Raw genomic sequence first — 15,559 nt, 5'->3', positions numbered from 1 at the left:
AACATAACCCAGGTGTGAACTCGAAGTCTTAACTGAAGAGGCTGCAAACAACCTGAAACTACAGCAAACATCCCCATTCACTTATTTCGAGAGAAGCATGCAATATAGCAATTTGTCACAGACCTTAAGATTTTGCTAAAGCCAAATATTTAGGTTACCTTCCTACTCTGCCAGGACCTGCCTGCAAGTCCTTCATATTCCTCAGTTTACCCCCAGTGAGGAGTTTGTTGGAATATGTGCAGGAAACAAGAACTGGACTCTTAACTTGTAAACACGGAGACTGCAAAGTCAAAATAATGGGATGAACGAACAGCCTAACAGCTGGGTAAGCTGCCTAAATAACACAGAGAAGAAAAGTCTGAAAGTTATCCATAAATCTTACAAGCTTACATACTTCCCACACTGAAATAGGTAAGAAAACATTTGTCTTATTGACAAAAGTAGCTTAAGTTTTCTGAGTGGAATGAGGGTTTATTAAGATATATACATTGATTTAGATCAAAGTCTATTATTACCAGTGAGTTTTATTTATCTATAATTTCACTGCAGAGACCTCCATTGTACTAGGTATCTTTCCTGTACTAAAGGTGATACTGAATCTTCATGAAAAGTCATTTTGCCATAGGCAGACACTTACATTCTCTCTGTTGGTTCATAAGTTAACAGTGAGAAGCACACATGAGGTTCGGGTGGGCAATTACTATTGTATTTTCACAATCTATTTTTAAGTTTTTTCTGCTCAGCACAGAACGGACACAAGTACAGTAACTATGCAAGAGGAAAACCTGAGAGAAAGAAGAGCTCCGACAGGAAAGGGAGGCCACTATCTGACATTTTAAAAGGGCAAATCGAAAGCAATCAACACCCAACAAAATGCTCATTGTAGGATGAGGTGATAGCTTAGGATATACTTAGGATACTGTAATGAGGCTAACAAGTGCTGTGTGTTTTAATGTAAATTAACTCAAGATAATCTCTTCACATATTTAAGTGACGCACTTCAAATTAATTAATACATATTTAATAGAAGTCTTCTTGAACAGCTGTTATTTACTTCTGGAGTTTCTACACATTAGCACTGCTTGCTTTGTTCTGCTCTTAAGTTGTTCATGCTCCAAAGTACTTTAACAACATGGGCTGTATAAAAATTGAACACTCTTCCCAAAAGAGACAGCCTTTCTGATAACTTAATATTTTTACATTAAATATTCAAACACTTTCTGAACAAAAGGTCAAATTCTACTTTGAGCATCTGTGTGAAACAGGCAAGCAGATGCTTAATGCTGCTAGACAAATACTTTCAGCACAAAGAATGATAAAGAGTTGGTGATCAGTCATATTTCTAGGCTTTAAAATCAGCTTTCCTTTACCTCTGTTCCCTAAATTCTGCACTTACCATTCATATGTAACAACACAGATCCAAATTACGGCCTGTTCCTTCCATGAGTGTTACACAGTGGTGTGTCAAATGAAATCCTGACAGTGGAGGTGCTGTCTACAGTATTCATTGCATATTATGAGTATTACACCAACTTATTAGGGTTATTGTTTTACAAAGACTACTGTGTCCGACATTACTTCATTTAGACCTTGCGTTGAAGCAGTTCTCACCATCCCTCCCATTCAGATGAAAACCCACTCAGGTTCCAGTCACCTCTGAGTTTTTAGGATGTGAATAAGTAGAAACCAATTCAAGAAACATGTCTGTAACAACATTATATTTTCACACTCACAGTGATGAATTTGACTTTGGGCAACTGTAATAAGTTTCTTTAAAAATAATTATCATGACTGAGCAATCCTTATCAGTGTATTGGTTGCAGTTATCAGCTGACTACTTGAAGACGTTTACTCTTCTTATGGCACTAGAGCACTGGCTAGTGCACATTGCTTACATGTCAGCCTTTCTAGCTTATATGTTTACTGAAAATAACTTTCAAAGTTGGTAATGATTGCATTAGAAAAATATCTGTTGGGACAACCATCATTAAATCTGTGCAATGATTATGGAAATATATGCAACTTCTGAATGGCCCGAAAGCAGTCCCAAGTACAAAAGGTGAAAAATGAATACTCATTTAAGCACATTTATTTAGACATTACAGATATCTAAACTCATTATTTTTCATTTAATGTGGTGTTTTTCCCCAATAAAGAGGACATAAGACAGCACTTATTACTAAGGGTAAGAATTTAAAGACAACCAGATCAATGCTTTACCTGGTAAATACGCTGTGGGTGAATGAGTGTGCGGAAGACAGATTTAGAAAGCATCTTCATGATCCTCAATTCTGTACTGCCTGGATCACCAGCTTGGAATTAGAGCTGCAGATGCAAGGAATGAGGAAGATGACCTACATTCCAACCTCTGCCCCCAAGTGTGGCTGGTACAAGACTGGTTTAACTTTCAGCTAGAATCAGTTCCTTGATCCCCATGAGGCCACATGAATGCTCCTACTGGCACAAGCGAAATGGTGGGGACAAGTAGTTGTGACAGAACTGCTGGTTTTGATGGAAGTCCAAACATATGGCAGAGTAAAACACCTGTATAAATGTGGAATTTGAGTGGTGCTGGCCACAATAAAAAGGGACCTGCAAGGCTTTCTATGCATTGAAACTTTGTCAGTGTATTTAGGAGGAAGTGGAGAAAAGCAGAAGAATGCAAAGCCTGCCACAGGGCCTGAAGAATCTCTTTTCCAGGAGGTCAGGAAACCAAAGACATGTCCCTGCTTTAGATGGGAGTCATGTGGGAGACAGACTGGTCCAGAAAAAAAAAGTGAAAAGAGTAATCTCATGCTGTGATGTTCTGGAATCACCATTATGTTAATGAAACTAAATTTCTTGAAAATCTTTTTGCATTTGGAAGGAGGATTAATCTTTTGTTCAGAGAAGCATGGGCACTCTGCGAGCTGACAAAAAATGTGTTTGTATACTTGCTTTAATATCTATAATATAACTTTCATTAGCATCAGCAGAAGCCTAATGAATAGATGTCAAGGAAAGAAAGAGATCCCAGAGGACAAACTTAGCTCCCAGTCCCAAGGAATGAAAATATATGCCCACATTTTATACAGCCACAAAATAACAGGTATTCTTTTGGTTATTTTAAACTTCCTTAGACCTAAAAGACAAAATTCAAGGGGAACCTCTTACAACATACACAGTGAGACTGACATATTTTTTCCTCTACATTCTATACGGAAAATTAAAATCTGTTTACCTGTCAGCTTTGGTAGAAAGGTTTCAAACATAATTACACCTTGTGTATTTGGAAGGAACCTGGCAGTTTTTAACATCACTAATACTAGTCTGGAGAGGTACAAAGCTGTAGGAGCTTGCTGAAAAACAACAGTAAACGTTTATTAAAATTTCCAATTTTTGCAAAAACATTTTGACTAAATTCCAACTCTACTTAAAATGTAATTAAATATTTACATTTATTCTCTAATAAGTATTGTAAAGTAAATCAATTTCCCAATTATCTTAAATTTTTGTATGGTATACAATTACTACATTTTTGTAATAAATGCACAATTCTAATGAAAAAATAATGATCTTGAACTTTAATAGAGCCCTTCATTTGAGGAGATGAAAGTGCTGTACATTCATTCATTTATTATGTCTTATAACCCCCGTGTGATGTAGGTACTATTATCATCATTTTACAGATGGGGAAACTGAAAGGCTAATTAACTTGTCCAATTTACAATACTCTTAGCTGTAAACTTGCAGCATCCTATTGTACTCACAGGCAAAACAAAACTCAGCTCACCTGCAATGAATATTTACTAAAAATTCTTAAACTCCATAAGCATTTTACTTATAGGAGAGAATATATTACACAAGACTTCAGAGAGTTGGTTTTGCATTGGCAATGGCTTTGAGTGCCACAGAAATGTGCTGCCTAGAAACAAACATCAGAGCACCAGTTTATTGTAAAGTGCCACCATGTTTCCCAGCTAGTTATGGAGATGATGTGTGTTTTCATTTAATGTTATTAGCCATTCAAGCACACATTTGTGCTTTAATTCTGTACCATGTATCATACTGCATTTATACACACACAAAAATACTGTTTGCTAACAAACTCATTCTCTCAGTTTACTTATGTGTTCCATAAATTTCTTTACTCTATCAGGATCAACACCATTTGCCCAATAACCTTCTTTCTTGAAATACGAACCAATTATTAGAGCGTTTGCATCCAAGTAATTCCTCACATTCTCCAGAGTCACTCCAGACCCAATCAACACAGGAATCTTCACAGCACGTTTAACCTCTGAAGAGAAGAAAACTAAAATTAGGGTTATGTCCCATCTTTGAAACTTTATCAAGACTCTAATTTGTGTAGTTTTTCAACAATAATAAAAGGTCAGTAACAAGAAACTCATGATGACAGTATTTCTTGCTTCTACTACAGAACAAAACAACCTCTCTAGAAGAAACAGCTTTCGCCCTCAACACCTGTTAAGAAAATTCTTACTTTTACTTCATTCTACATTCCATTGTATGAAATGCTGCAGAAGAATATTCCTGGCTGTGTATCAGAGGATTGTTTCAGTGCTATGGAAAACATGAAAGTTGGGTCTTGGTACCATAGCTGTACCCCTCTTTATTCTCAAGGAACAAGACTTAAGCAAGATTGAGTTGAACTGGCTAGCAGAGAACATACTGCATTTCACTATACACCCTCGTAACTTCATTTTTATTCCACATCCCTGGTAAGAAGAGAAGCTGGATGCAGGAAGTTTTTGTGCAACAGGACCAGACCCTTTTACTTATTGTGACTGTTACCATTACACTTAGAGGCTCTGTTGTGCTTTAGATACTACACGTACACAGAAAGGAGCTATCATTTACTACTGTGTTGCAGTAGCACCCAGTACAGATTCCAGGCAAACCAGGTCCATTGTGTTAACAAAGGATTTACTGATGTTGGAGTGACCATGCGGGCTCCCATGCCCCATGTGGAGTCTTAACTGTGTTCTTGATTTCCATCACCTTAACAAGTGAAGAATCACCTCCCCCAATCAAAATACAGCTACGAGAATAAGATGCCATTCTTGTTTCCATTCATTTTATCAGCTCAGATTTTTTCTGCAAGTCTGGTGAGATCATTACAGTGGCAGAACTATTCAGCAGAGCTGTGCTCGTTACAATTCTTTAGTCATCAGTTTAAATCACAGTAATGGTAGTTGGACTGGTATGTATTTCTGCCAGGTCTCCTTGCTGAATTTATGCTATGTTGACAACTAGTAGACGATCCTCAGCAAAGAAACAAGAAGGGCTTATTCACAGGGAACAGAAAAGGAACATGTGCTCTACTTCATGATAAATTTCAGGGACTCAGAAGCAGGAAAGCAAGCAGCAGTCTTACAGACTACAATGATAGCTCCAGCTAGTTTACCAGAAAGCAAAAGACAGTACTGATAAAGACTTCTTCTCTTTCTATTAATGCCAATGGAACAAAAAAGCCAATTAATTTTTCTATATACAGTATGTGTTACTTACTCATCTAACCCTCCACCTGGCTCCAAAAGGAGAATTACTAAGCATCCTTCTCATCCTTTCATTTCAAACAGACCATCCTAAGTCACTCACAGAACCAAATGCTTCATCCCTTACTTAGCAAAACATTGTGAGGCATTATTTCTGACCTTTAAAAACATACACATTGCTTTAATTGGTGATAAGCTGATCCTAGATTGTTAGAGCTTGAGGTAACTAGGGAAAGCATGTATGCAACATATAGAAGTCTGCTTCAAACCACTGTTTGTTTAAATGACGTTTCATGAGAAGCCCAACTTATTCATCATGCTTCAGGGAAGACTAATTATTTATCACCTTCCTACTTCACTGAAGAAAGGAAATCAATTAAAATGCTCTTGAATCTCTTTTTAGGTCATGTGCCCTACTATTTTTCCATCTAGGAACAACAACTCTTTCTTACATACACTTTAACACAAAAATAAAACCATTTCACGCAGTCCTTATTGACAATTTTAAAAAAAGTTGGATCATGCTTATATGATTAAAATATAGTTATTTCTATGCACATTTTATGTTCTTATACTTGTCCTGCTTACAGCAATAAAATCATTCATGTTTAGTTATTTATAGTATTACTACTGAAATCCTGTTCTACAAAAATTAGAACTTTATTTATGTAGTATCTATGTGCTCTTAGAAAGATCATAGCTGTTTTACATAGGTACCAATGCATGATTAAGGTGCTACAACTGACCACAGATTTGTACAACAGTACTTTACTGTATTCCCAGAGGAACTGCGTTCCAAGTCAATATTTGTTTTTACAAGAAGTGCATAAGGCACATTAGCAGGTAGTTGTTTTATAATTATAAAAATGAGGAGCCAAATAACTAAACAGAGCATGATCACATGGGTGGGAGACAATAGCTTAGCCCTATTAGGCAAAGAGTAAAAACCAGTGAAACCTGCTGTGAAAGTATTCAAAAAACCCCAAAGCTTTCCAAACCAGCAAGGTATCCAACTCCTACTGCAATCCATACATGACACAAAGAGTCCACACACATCTCCTGTGCTGGAGATTTATTCAGATTGACAATGTGAAGAATGGCAATGGGAGTGCTCAGTCGGCAATGAGACTGGGTTACCTAATTAAGTATACTGCATTTCCAAGCACATCAAGGACTAACGTTGCTAAGTAGAAGGTGCTGTCTATTGTCTATTAGCTGTGTTAATACAAATTCTAACTTGTAAAAGAAAATAGAGCAACAGCACTGAGCTATGCTTTTGCATGGCAATGTTCAGTCACTGTCAAGATGCCTCTAAACAGAGCCTTGCTTAAAATCTTAGCTTTCTTGGCTTTCTTCTGATTATATTTTTTTGATGTGAAGAGAAAAGGATACAATTTTGTGATGTTACAGTAACAAGATCTTAAAAGTTTACACAACTTACACTTTTCTCTATTTCAATAAACTGTAACTAGAGGGCACTGTGCTCTTTCTTGTGACAGTACATCTGCAGACATGTCTTTAATAAAATCAAATTAAATAGTGCTTGGTTGCAAAGCACAATGAAAGCATTTGAACTATGGCATGCACAAGTTACATGAAATAAAGGCCAAATGCTCCTAGCTTGAAAACAATGGCAAAGAGCAGCGTAAAAATAAGCACCACTGTGCCAATAACTTGCTCGACTACTCTTCTTTAACGGCTTTTTTCATAAGCAGTAATCACTGTACCGTACACAACACTATGTTTATGGTAATGCTCCACTGTAACACATTTTAGGTTTTTAATTCAAAGGACTTTTTCTCTGTCATTAAATCTAGGGCTTACAAAAAGTACTGGTCAGAGACTCGCATCTCCTGTTTATGAGAGGACCGCAAAGGCAGCAGCCTCTATTTTGACCTAAATATACCATCAAAAGGTGAGAGGGTAAATCAGTCTTGATGCCCCTTTTATGACCAAATACCAAGGAGGTAACAGCCACAGGCAGCTGTTGGGTTTCATGATGTTCCCTGTTTTTCACTGGTTACTCAGCTGAGGCCATTTGCTTCATTCACACAGATAACTAAGCAATAATTACACAAAGCTTTGGTCACTTAAAAACAGACTGAATGAGAAGCAGGTATTTCAGCATTAATACCCAAAGAAAAACCCGATAGATTTACTCTCCAACCAAAGAACATTTCACAGTGTAGCACACTGGAACAAACTTTTATAACTTCTTAAATGAAAATACGGTTTATTAAAGAAAATAATTTTAATTCAAAACGCTCAGTTGTAATTCCTGCTCCTTAATGACCTGAAGTCTGATTTTCAGACCATGTACTCCCTCAACCACTGGTGCTCTGGCAAGCCCAGGGAGCCCTGGAGCAAAGCCTGCCGGCCCCTGTGAGGAGCGATGCTGATAGTTGCCTGCAAGAAGGCAGCAACCCAAACTACAGATGAAACCCTACTGAACACAGCTCTCTGGCTTGACAGCGAAACACTCATTTCCCACACCCCATCACAAATCAGTCAATTCAACACAAAGGCAAAAAACACTTCTGTATTTCTGCACAACAAAGCTGAAAAAGACATGACAAAAATCTCATCTGTCTCTTGGTTCTGCTTTCAAGAGATGCTTTGCAGTGTGATGAAAGGTGCCCAATTGTGTGTATCGTCGTAATGCAGCATTTCCAGGGCTGCATAAACTCGTGAAATGCAAAATTTCACTCACATCAACACTAACTTTGTAGACTGCAGATCTGATTCCTTTTAAGAATCTGCTGACATAGATATGCCTAATTTGTCATTTCCTTATACCCTGGAATATTGATTTTTAAAGTTCTTCTCTTAACTGTTTTAAGCCAACATCCTTCTCATGAGAGGGCCTGCTAGCACCCAAAATGCTGTGGCCTAAGTGAAGTAAACCCATGACCTGCAGACTCTTGCTTTCTCAGCACAAATCCAAACACAAAATTAAAGTGTGTACTTCATTACAGCTGCCAACTCTGATTCATTTTGTTCTTTGGACCCAGAAAGAGAACAAGACAGACTGACGTGTTTGTTCATATGAAAGAAAAGCAGAAGCCATGGTGCTGTCTGGATGGAGTCCTGTGATTAAAGAACCCTATGGGCACAGAAGTCGGGTTTTGCTCTCTGATGCAGGAAATCAATGGAGATTGCACGTGTATATGTGAAAGCTGAATCTAACCTAGGATTTTGCCCTAAGACTTATCAAATCTTTTTTTTTTTTTAATTATTTAAACTGCATTAAGAGTGATTAATGCAGGCAGGGATGAAGATCTAGATTAACAAAATTTTGGAGTCTCTAAAATACCCCTAGCTTTCAGGGCCACCTGTTCCATGTATCATTTCTAGTTTACTATACCAAAAGGCCCAACTAATTCAAGAGCTCGGCGTTCACACCAAACCATCATTTTCTTTTTAACATTGGTGACTGAAGGATAGTCATTTATAACCTATTATTTCAGAAAAACTTTAATATGTATGAAATAAGAACCCATTTTGACAAGTTCAGTATTCATTTTAAATGCTCTCAAGCACATACGATGTAGATAAAAACCTGAAAACAGGGAAGGATCTCATGTTACTGCAAACAGTGTTTGAGGTCCAGGTGTCTATGGCAAGTACCGTGCACTGGAACTTCAAAACATGCTAAGTTAAAGCATGCCAGCAAAAGTAAAACCTAAAAAAATACACATTCTATTTTATGTACCGAGACCCTCAATTTCAAGCCATCAATCTAAATTAAAATTAGTGATGAAAATTAAATGCCCCCATGACAGAACTTTAATTCTAGCATGGGAGCAGTCCAGTTTCATGAAGACAACCCAAAGTCATGCCAATATAAAAATATGAAGAATCGTATAACACTTTTGCAAAGGTCAGAACTCATAGGTCAAATGACTCTCCCTTGACAAAAAGGCCACACCATTTAAAAATGACTTTGATGTAATATCTCTCTACCAATAAGCTTGTACTCTTTCGGAAAATCTTCTAAGCAGTACTTTCCCTGGTATTACTGTTCAGAATGTTGCCCTGTCAAAATGTGCCTTTTCTTGCAGGACTTCCATTTTCATTGTGAAAGATAAAAATGCTTAACTCTTCAATGGAAATATTTATAGCTAGCTAGTTTTCTAATAAGGCTATAAGGTAGCTTTTTCTTATATTAAGACTTTTAAGAAATTGAACACTTTTTTTTTTACATAATTTTACATACTTTTTTTACATTTTTTTCATTTAAGCCTCAGCATCATTCCCTGTTACAAAAGCTTGAAATAATTTTCTTTTTTGTCCCACCAAATCATTGTTTAGAAACATACGACAGCCAATCTGAATAGCACCTCAGCCACATTAGTTCTGCTGTATCAAATCAAACCTACAGTGAGAGCTTCTTTTATTTCTTTTTCTTAAGGAACAACAGATACATAGATTTCTTTCTACATTTAGTTGTTTTACTGCCTCTTGACAACCTTCATATGACAGCTCTCACCTTTCAACTCCTGAGGATCTGTGGGCAATCCAGTAGCCGTGCCAGTCAGTACAACCCCATCAGCCAGGAAGAGCTCAGCAGCCGAAGCGGTCTCGGCCACACTGACATCTGCCGTCAGAGCATGAGCGCTGTAAACAGCAGGAACAGACCCTGTGGTTACTGTCGGCACGCACATTTGTTATCCATCTTGTTGAATCTTTAGACTGCATTTTTTCATCTTTCCTCCTGTCAGAACAACCAAAGGCAGGCTTTGTGAGAGGGGGTAAGTCTCCTGTTTTAAAATGGGAGGCAAAATTGTAATACGAACAAGAGGAAAAAAATCCAACCTTTTCCATCAGGGAACCATAATTGATCGGTCTGTTCTCCGAGTCTCTTGTCTCTAAGAAGTGATTGCTAAGTGTGAACTACCAAGAGTCAATTGAGACAGCTGCTTACATGTCGAGCACCTGTATTTCAGAAATGTTGAGCGCACACAGCTCTCTGACTTCAAGTGGGAGTTGTGGATGTGCAGTCATTCATAAATCAGATTCTGTTGCCTAGAACAGAATTAACACCTCCACTTCATTTCACGAAGTCCAACTAACAGCAAGTATAGTTATTACCTATGATATAACCACAGGAATCATCTTACATAGCAGCTACAAATATCAATTACCTACAATCTAGCTTTTCAACAGCAGTCTTTCATATATGGGTGACACACTTTGGCTGAAACCTACAGCGATAGCAGCTTTTAATTGAAACAGTTCTAAACTTTGAAAGAATTCCAGCCATTGCTGGTTCAACACCTGACTTTGTTGTTTCTATATTTCCATTTAAGTAGAAAACAATGGCTATGGCCAACATGTTGCACTGATAAGTGGTGATGGAGCCAGCCTCTTTCCTGGATCAGCCTGGATGGACAACACTGGTAGCCAGGGGACGTGCTCTGGCCATATTCAGAGGCAGCACGTGCGTGCAGTGCATTCCACTCATGGCGATGGATGCAAAAGGCAGTACACTAACTCCCTTTCTGCAGCTGGAGAAAGGCGGGCCTAAGCGCCCAATACATACAAGGAGGTTGAAACAGGGTTTAAGAGTAGTAGGCATCCTAAAACTAGCACATGGAGGGTAGCTCTAGCACAGCAAGCACACTACAAAAATAGTTTATTCTTATGTAAAGAACAGGAGGCCTAGCAGCTCTCAGTTGCAGGCATTTTTTTCTACATTAAAAAACTCAACCAAGTCCTTTAACGTTTCCTTCCCAGCTTACGAATCTGCCCAAAACAGGCAGATTTCCTTTCTTAAAAAACAAACCCTTTGAACAACAGGAAGCATAATCTAAATATCAATTCATCTGTTGTCAAGACAAAAAAGAAAAATAAATCATGACGCAATAAGTTTTGTACAAAAAAGTCTAATGCAATATATCTGTACTTATATGCATAAAGATATCATTAGAAAGAAACCACTCTGCAAGGACCTTAAAAGCTTAATTTGACTACACTGCATTGTTTCCTTTCTATTTTAAAATTTATTACCTGTTTATTAGGTATTTAAGATCTTCTGACTTGGTTATTCTCATGATTACCCACATAATACACACAAACATTTTAATTAGGTTATTTAGCATGTATAATACATAACACTTGAGCAGTTCTTCTGGGAGGAAAAAAAAAAAGAGTGACATCTAAATAGCTGAAAGTACCATATGACAGTTATAAAGTATCAGCAGAAAAGAAACTAGATTCATCTGTCATAAATTCCTTCTATTTGATAATCATAGAACATAATCCGTACATAGACAGCACTGTCTTAAGTAGAAGAAACCAGTATTATTGGCAGGAAGGAGAAAAAAGAGAATAGCTTTTTAAAATGCCAAAATATTATAGTTTGATGCTTTTATATGGCAACTGTTTGCATAACTAAAAATAAACTTGTATGCCTAGCCTCCAGAAACAAAATTTATTTAAACATAATAGGCATATACACAAGTATACAAAATGTCACCTAATACCAGACACAAAACTTTTACAGCCTACATTTATAAATCCTGAAGGTTAAACAACTGCAAACTTCACAGATGCAGCAACCTGCAGCTTACAGGTGCAAATTTATTTTTAAACATATCCCATAATAGCACTGCAAGACCTTGCTTGAACAAGAAAGTTCTCCCTGTATCATTAACTTTCCTGACACTAAATGGGCATCTAAAAAAAAAAATAAAAAAATCAGAAAATTGAGAAAAATCTTATTGTTATTACATTCATGTTTACATGAAATATTGCTTGTATTTACCTATGTTTCTTTTTAATATCAGCGAAAATCTGAATGTTCTCTGCTCCAACTTGTTTTCTGTATCGTAGCATGTTACCTGCACAGGCATTTATAATCCCTTCATCAGCAACATGAGAAAAAACAAACCCTTCAGCCCGGATAAAATCAAGACCTGAAAAAAAAAAAATAAAAATAGCAATACTTTAGCTGAAACTGAAGCCTGAAAAACAGAAATACCAAAAACAAACAAAATCACACCTTACTGCCCCTCTTATTTAATCCCAACACAAGTTGTTCCATATATTCTAGGACTAACAAACCTTGCTTTTCCACATATTTAACTTCTACATTCTTTATTTTCACCCATATTCTCTCTTCTTCTTTCCATCTTACTAGCTTCAACTTACCTGTCTCCCATAGGGCCCACCAGTTTTCTCCCTATCCCCATGGTTCCCTTCCCTTTCTCAGCCCCTATCAGTTTGGTCCTTTGTGGCTCAGAACAGGCATCTGCACACCCTGCCCCTGCCTCGTGCCACGACATGCCAGTGGCCACGTGCTGACCATGGAGCAGGTAGGTCAAAACACAGCCCCTTTGTCCTAACAATGTGTCTTCTCTCCAAAGGGGGTCATTAAGTTGGGTGCCTCCCCTCCTTCCACGTACTCTTACATTGTATTACTTTAAGTTGGCCATCAGGTCAAAAAGCATCAAGGACATGGACACAGAGGAACAGCATTAAGTCTTCTTTCTTTAGGAAATGAAGGAAGAAAGCACAGCCTGCAACACATTATACACAACCTGTCTGACTCTCCATCTGAATGTAGCTTGTCTTTTCTACACAGAACCACATCAACAAATTATTTCTAGAGCTGTGCCAAAGGTAAAAGAAATGTGGTTTGGGAAGAGTGAAATATTTTCCACTCTATCTGCTGAGCATGACATCATATGGTATGGAATATCCCTTTGGTCAGCTGTCCTGGCTGCCTCCCCTCCCAACTCCTTGTGCACCCCCAGCATACTCACTGGTGGGGGGGTGTGAGAAGCAGAAAAGGCCTTGACACTGCTCAGCAATAGCAAAAAACATCCCTGTGCTATCAACACTGTTTCCAGCACAAATCCAAAACATCCCCATACAAGCTACAATGACGAAAGTTAACTATCCAGCCAAAATCAGCACACCTAGGAAGATTTTGTGGGATTGATACTTAAGAGGAAGATCACAAGCAGCAATGACTTCAGGCAGGCATCTACCCTCAGGGACCCCCTACAACACCTTGAAATACTGAAGCCTTGGGCCATGGTGTAATAAGCCCACAGCTGTGAGGCACAAGATTGAATTCTGACTCCCCTATTGTATCCCCCTCTTCTCTCCAGTCTTTCATAGCCTTGAAATTTATTTCACCTCTCAGTTAACATACATGTAAAAGCTCTGCAGTCATGTTATGCAGCTTTTGCTCTTCCTCCAGTTTGCTTTTGAGATCTCTTCCATGCCCTTCTAAAGCTCTGCTCCTGCTCCAGCTTTGGAGTCAGCTGTGTATTTACTTAGAGCTGACATCCTACCAAGGAAACCAACGCATGTGAAAGCAGTCATCAAGGATGCAATCCCACCCACCAGAGAACTGCTTAGGCAACAGAGGCCTCACCTTAACACATTTCAAATATAAACATAAATGATCTTTAAATTGTATTTACCAAATGACAAAGTCCCTGTTTATTTTAAAGTTTCAGTTTCATTCCAAAAGCCCTGAAGTTGCAGCAACAGAAGCTTATTGCTGATAGAGAAGAGCCTGTATTGCTTAGCAACACAGACAAGAAACATCACAGATGGATGCCAAATCAAATACGAGCTGTCCTGTGCCTTGAGATTAGTGGGTGAAAAGCATGGAGTATTCTCAGCATCCAAAAACAAGAGTGTGCCAAAAGGACAGTTACAGGTGCTAGCAGACATCGGGTAATAAACACAGTGCAAATAGCTAGACTGAGATTTCTGCATCTAGGAACAAAAGCTATATGTTCTACTTAAATTACCCAAGTATACAGTACAATTCAGAGTTAAATAAGAAAAATTACTCCTCCTCTAACGATAAGACTACCAATGAGTCTAGAGTTATGTTACATTTTTGTAAGATCTATCTCGGGACATGTTGTTTGTTGATGCTTGGTTTGTGTTTCCTTAACTTAGTAATTTAAGACTTTCTGCTAAACACTAGGATTGTACTGAGTTTAACAAGGCTGCACTCTCTATCTGGGTTTTTGGGGACTACGAAAATACAAATTTTAACCAACTGTAATAGGGGCAGGCACCAAATCATTACCCTTCTCTTTTATGAAGCCATAATCAGATCTGCTAATGAATTCATTTTTATGCCCATAAACTTGTGAGAATGAGACTATCGCTTACTTTCACGTTTGGCATGTTAAAAAGTAATAGCCGTTGAATAGTTAGTAGGCAGTACCATTTCTGACTTACACAGAAACAAAAGAAATTTTGTAATTTCACTGGAAAACAAGAACAGGAAATTTCCAGCAATATCTAATAAACAGAACTTCAAGACTATATTAAGAACACAGACTCAAGTAACGAGCTGCCGCAGGGCCTGTTCAAGGAACTAGGACTTGTCTTTTTTCAAAAGTTACTGTTACTCCACTTACTTTAATCCTTCCTAAACAGCTTTACCTAAACATCTGTGGAGGTCTATCAATTGCAGAGAAAAACTTTATTTTTATATTTTCTTTCCAAGATAATTTATGATTAACAGGAAAAAAACTGACTGAAACACTTCTTTTGCTGGATGAGAAGATATTGCAATCATGAGTTGATGGAGGAAACAGTACTTTTACTTTATCCATCTTAAATGCTGCTAATGTGCATATCACTGCATTTCGACATCACAGAATAGTGAACTGGATGCAAACACTGAGAAGCCCTTTCTCAGGGGCTTCCTTCCTTGAGTTATAAAGTCAAGAGGAGCTGGGAGCTAGGATTTACTGCTTTCATGGAAATAGGATCTGGCCTCTGCAAGGCAGCAGGCTCCTGGTTGCTGCAGAATTTTGGACTTCAGGCAAATATCTTTGCTTTTACACAAAGGCAAGATGCTGCAGGTAACTTCACTAGTGATACTTTGTTTTATATGTGCAGTAGATCCTGGCTCCAAGCTCTTCTTGCCTGCCTAATTCAAAAAGCATCTGAAAGACCGATTTTGTGCTGACAATGAAAACTCACAGGAGTATTGACTTGGCCGGCTAGTGATGCTAGAGGCATACATTGTCTGTGCTGCGAAGACCCTTTATTATGAAGGACATCACCTTGCAGCAGCT

At 38.0% G+C, this 15,559-nt stretch overlaps 1 protein-coding gene across 1 annotated transcript in view; it reads right to left on the bottom strand.

Annotated features, from left to right (window-relative positions):
* Positions 1 to 3,333: 3,333 nt before the first annotated feature.
* The window catches only part of LOC104469805 (uncharacterized protein F13E9.13, mitochondrial-like), a gene marked incomplete at its 5' end in the record, with an annotated part of 24,299 nt that continues 12,073 nt past the window's right edge, over positions 3,334 to 15,559 (bottom strand). Inside the window, 3 exons of the mRNA XM_010084492.1 lie at positions 3,334 to 4,279; positions 9,988 to 10,115; positions 12,265 to 12,415. Coding sequence (XP_010082794.1) covers positions 4,089 to 4,279; positions 9,988 to 10,115; positions 12,265 to 12,415 — 470 coding nt within the window. The remainder of the gene's footprint in view (positions 4,280 to 9,987; positions 10,116 to 12,264; positions 12,416 to 15,559) is intronic.

This window comes from Pterocles gutturalis, unplaced genomic scaffold (assembly GCF_000699245.1).
Source record: "Pterocles gutturalis isolate BGI_N339 unplaced genomic scaffold, ASM69924v1 scaffold51770, whole genome shotgun sequence".
NCBI classification, from domain to species: Eukaryota; Metazoa; Chordata; class Aves; order Pterocliformes; family Pteroclidae; genus Pterocles; species Pterocles gutturalis.
The sequence above is the reverse complement of the archived record's forward strand: the minus strand, read 5'-3'. Positions and strand labels throughout refer to the sequence as shown.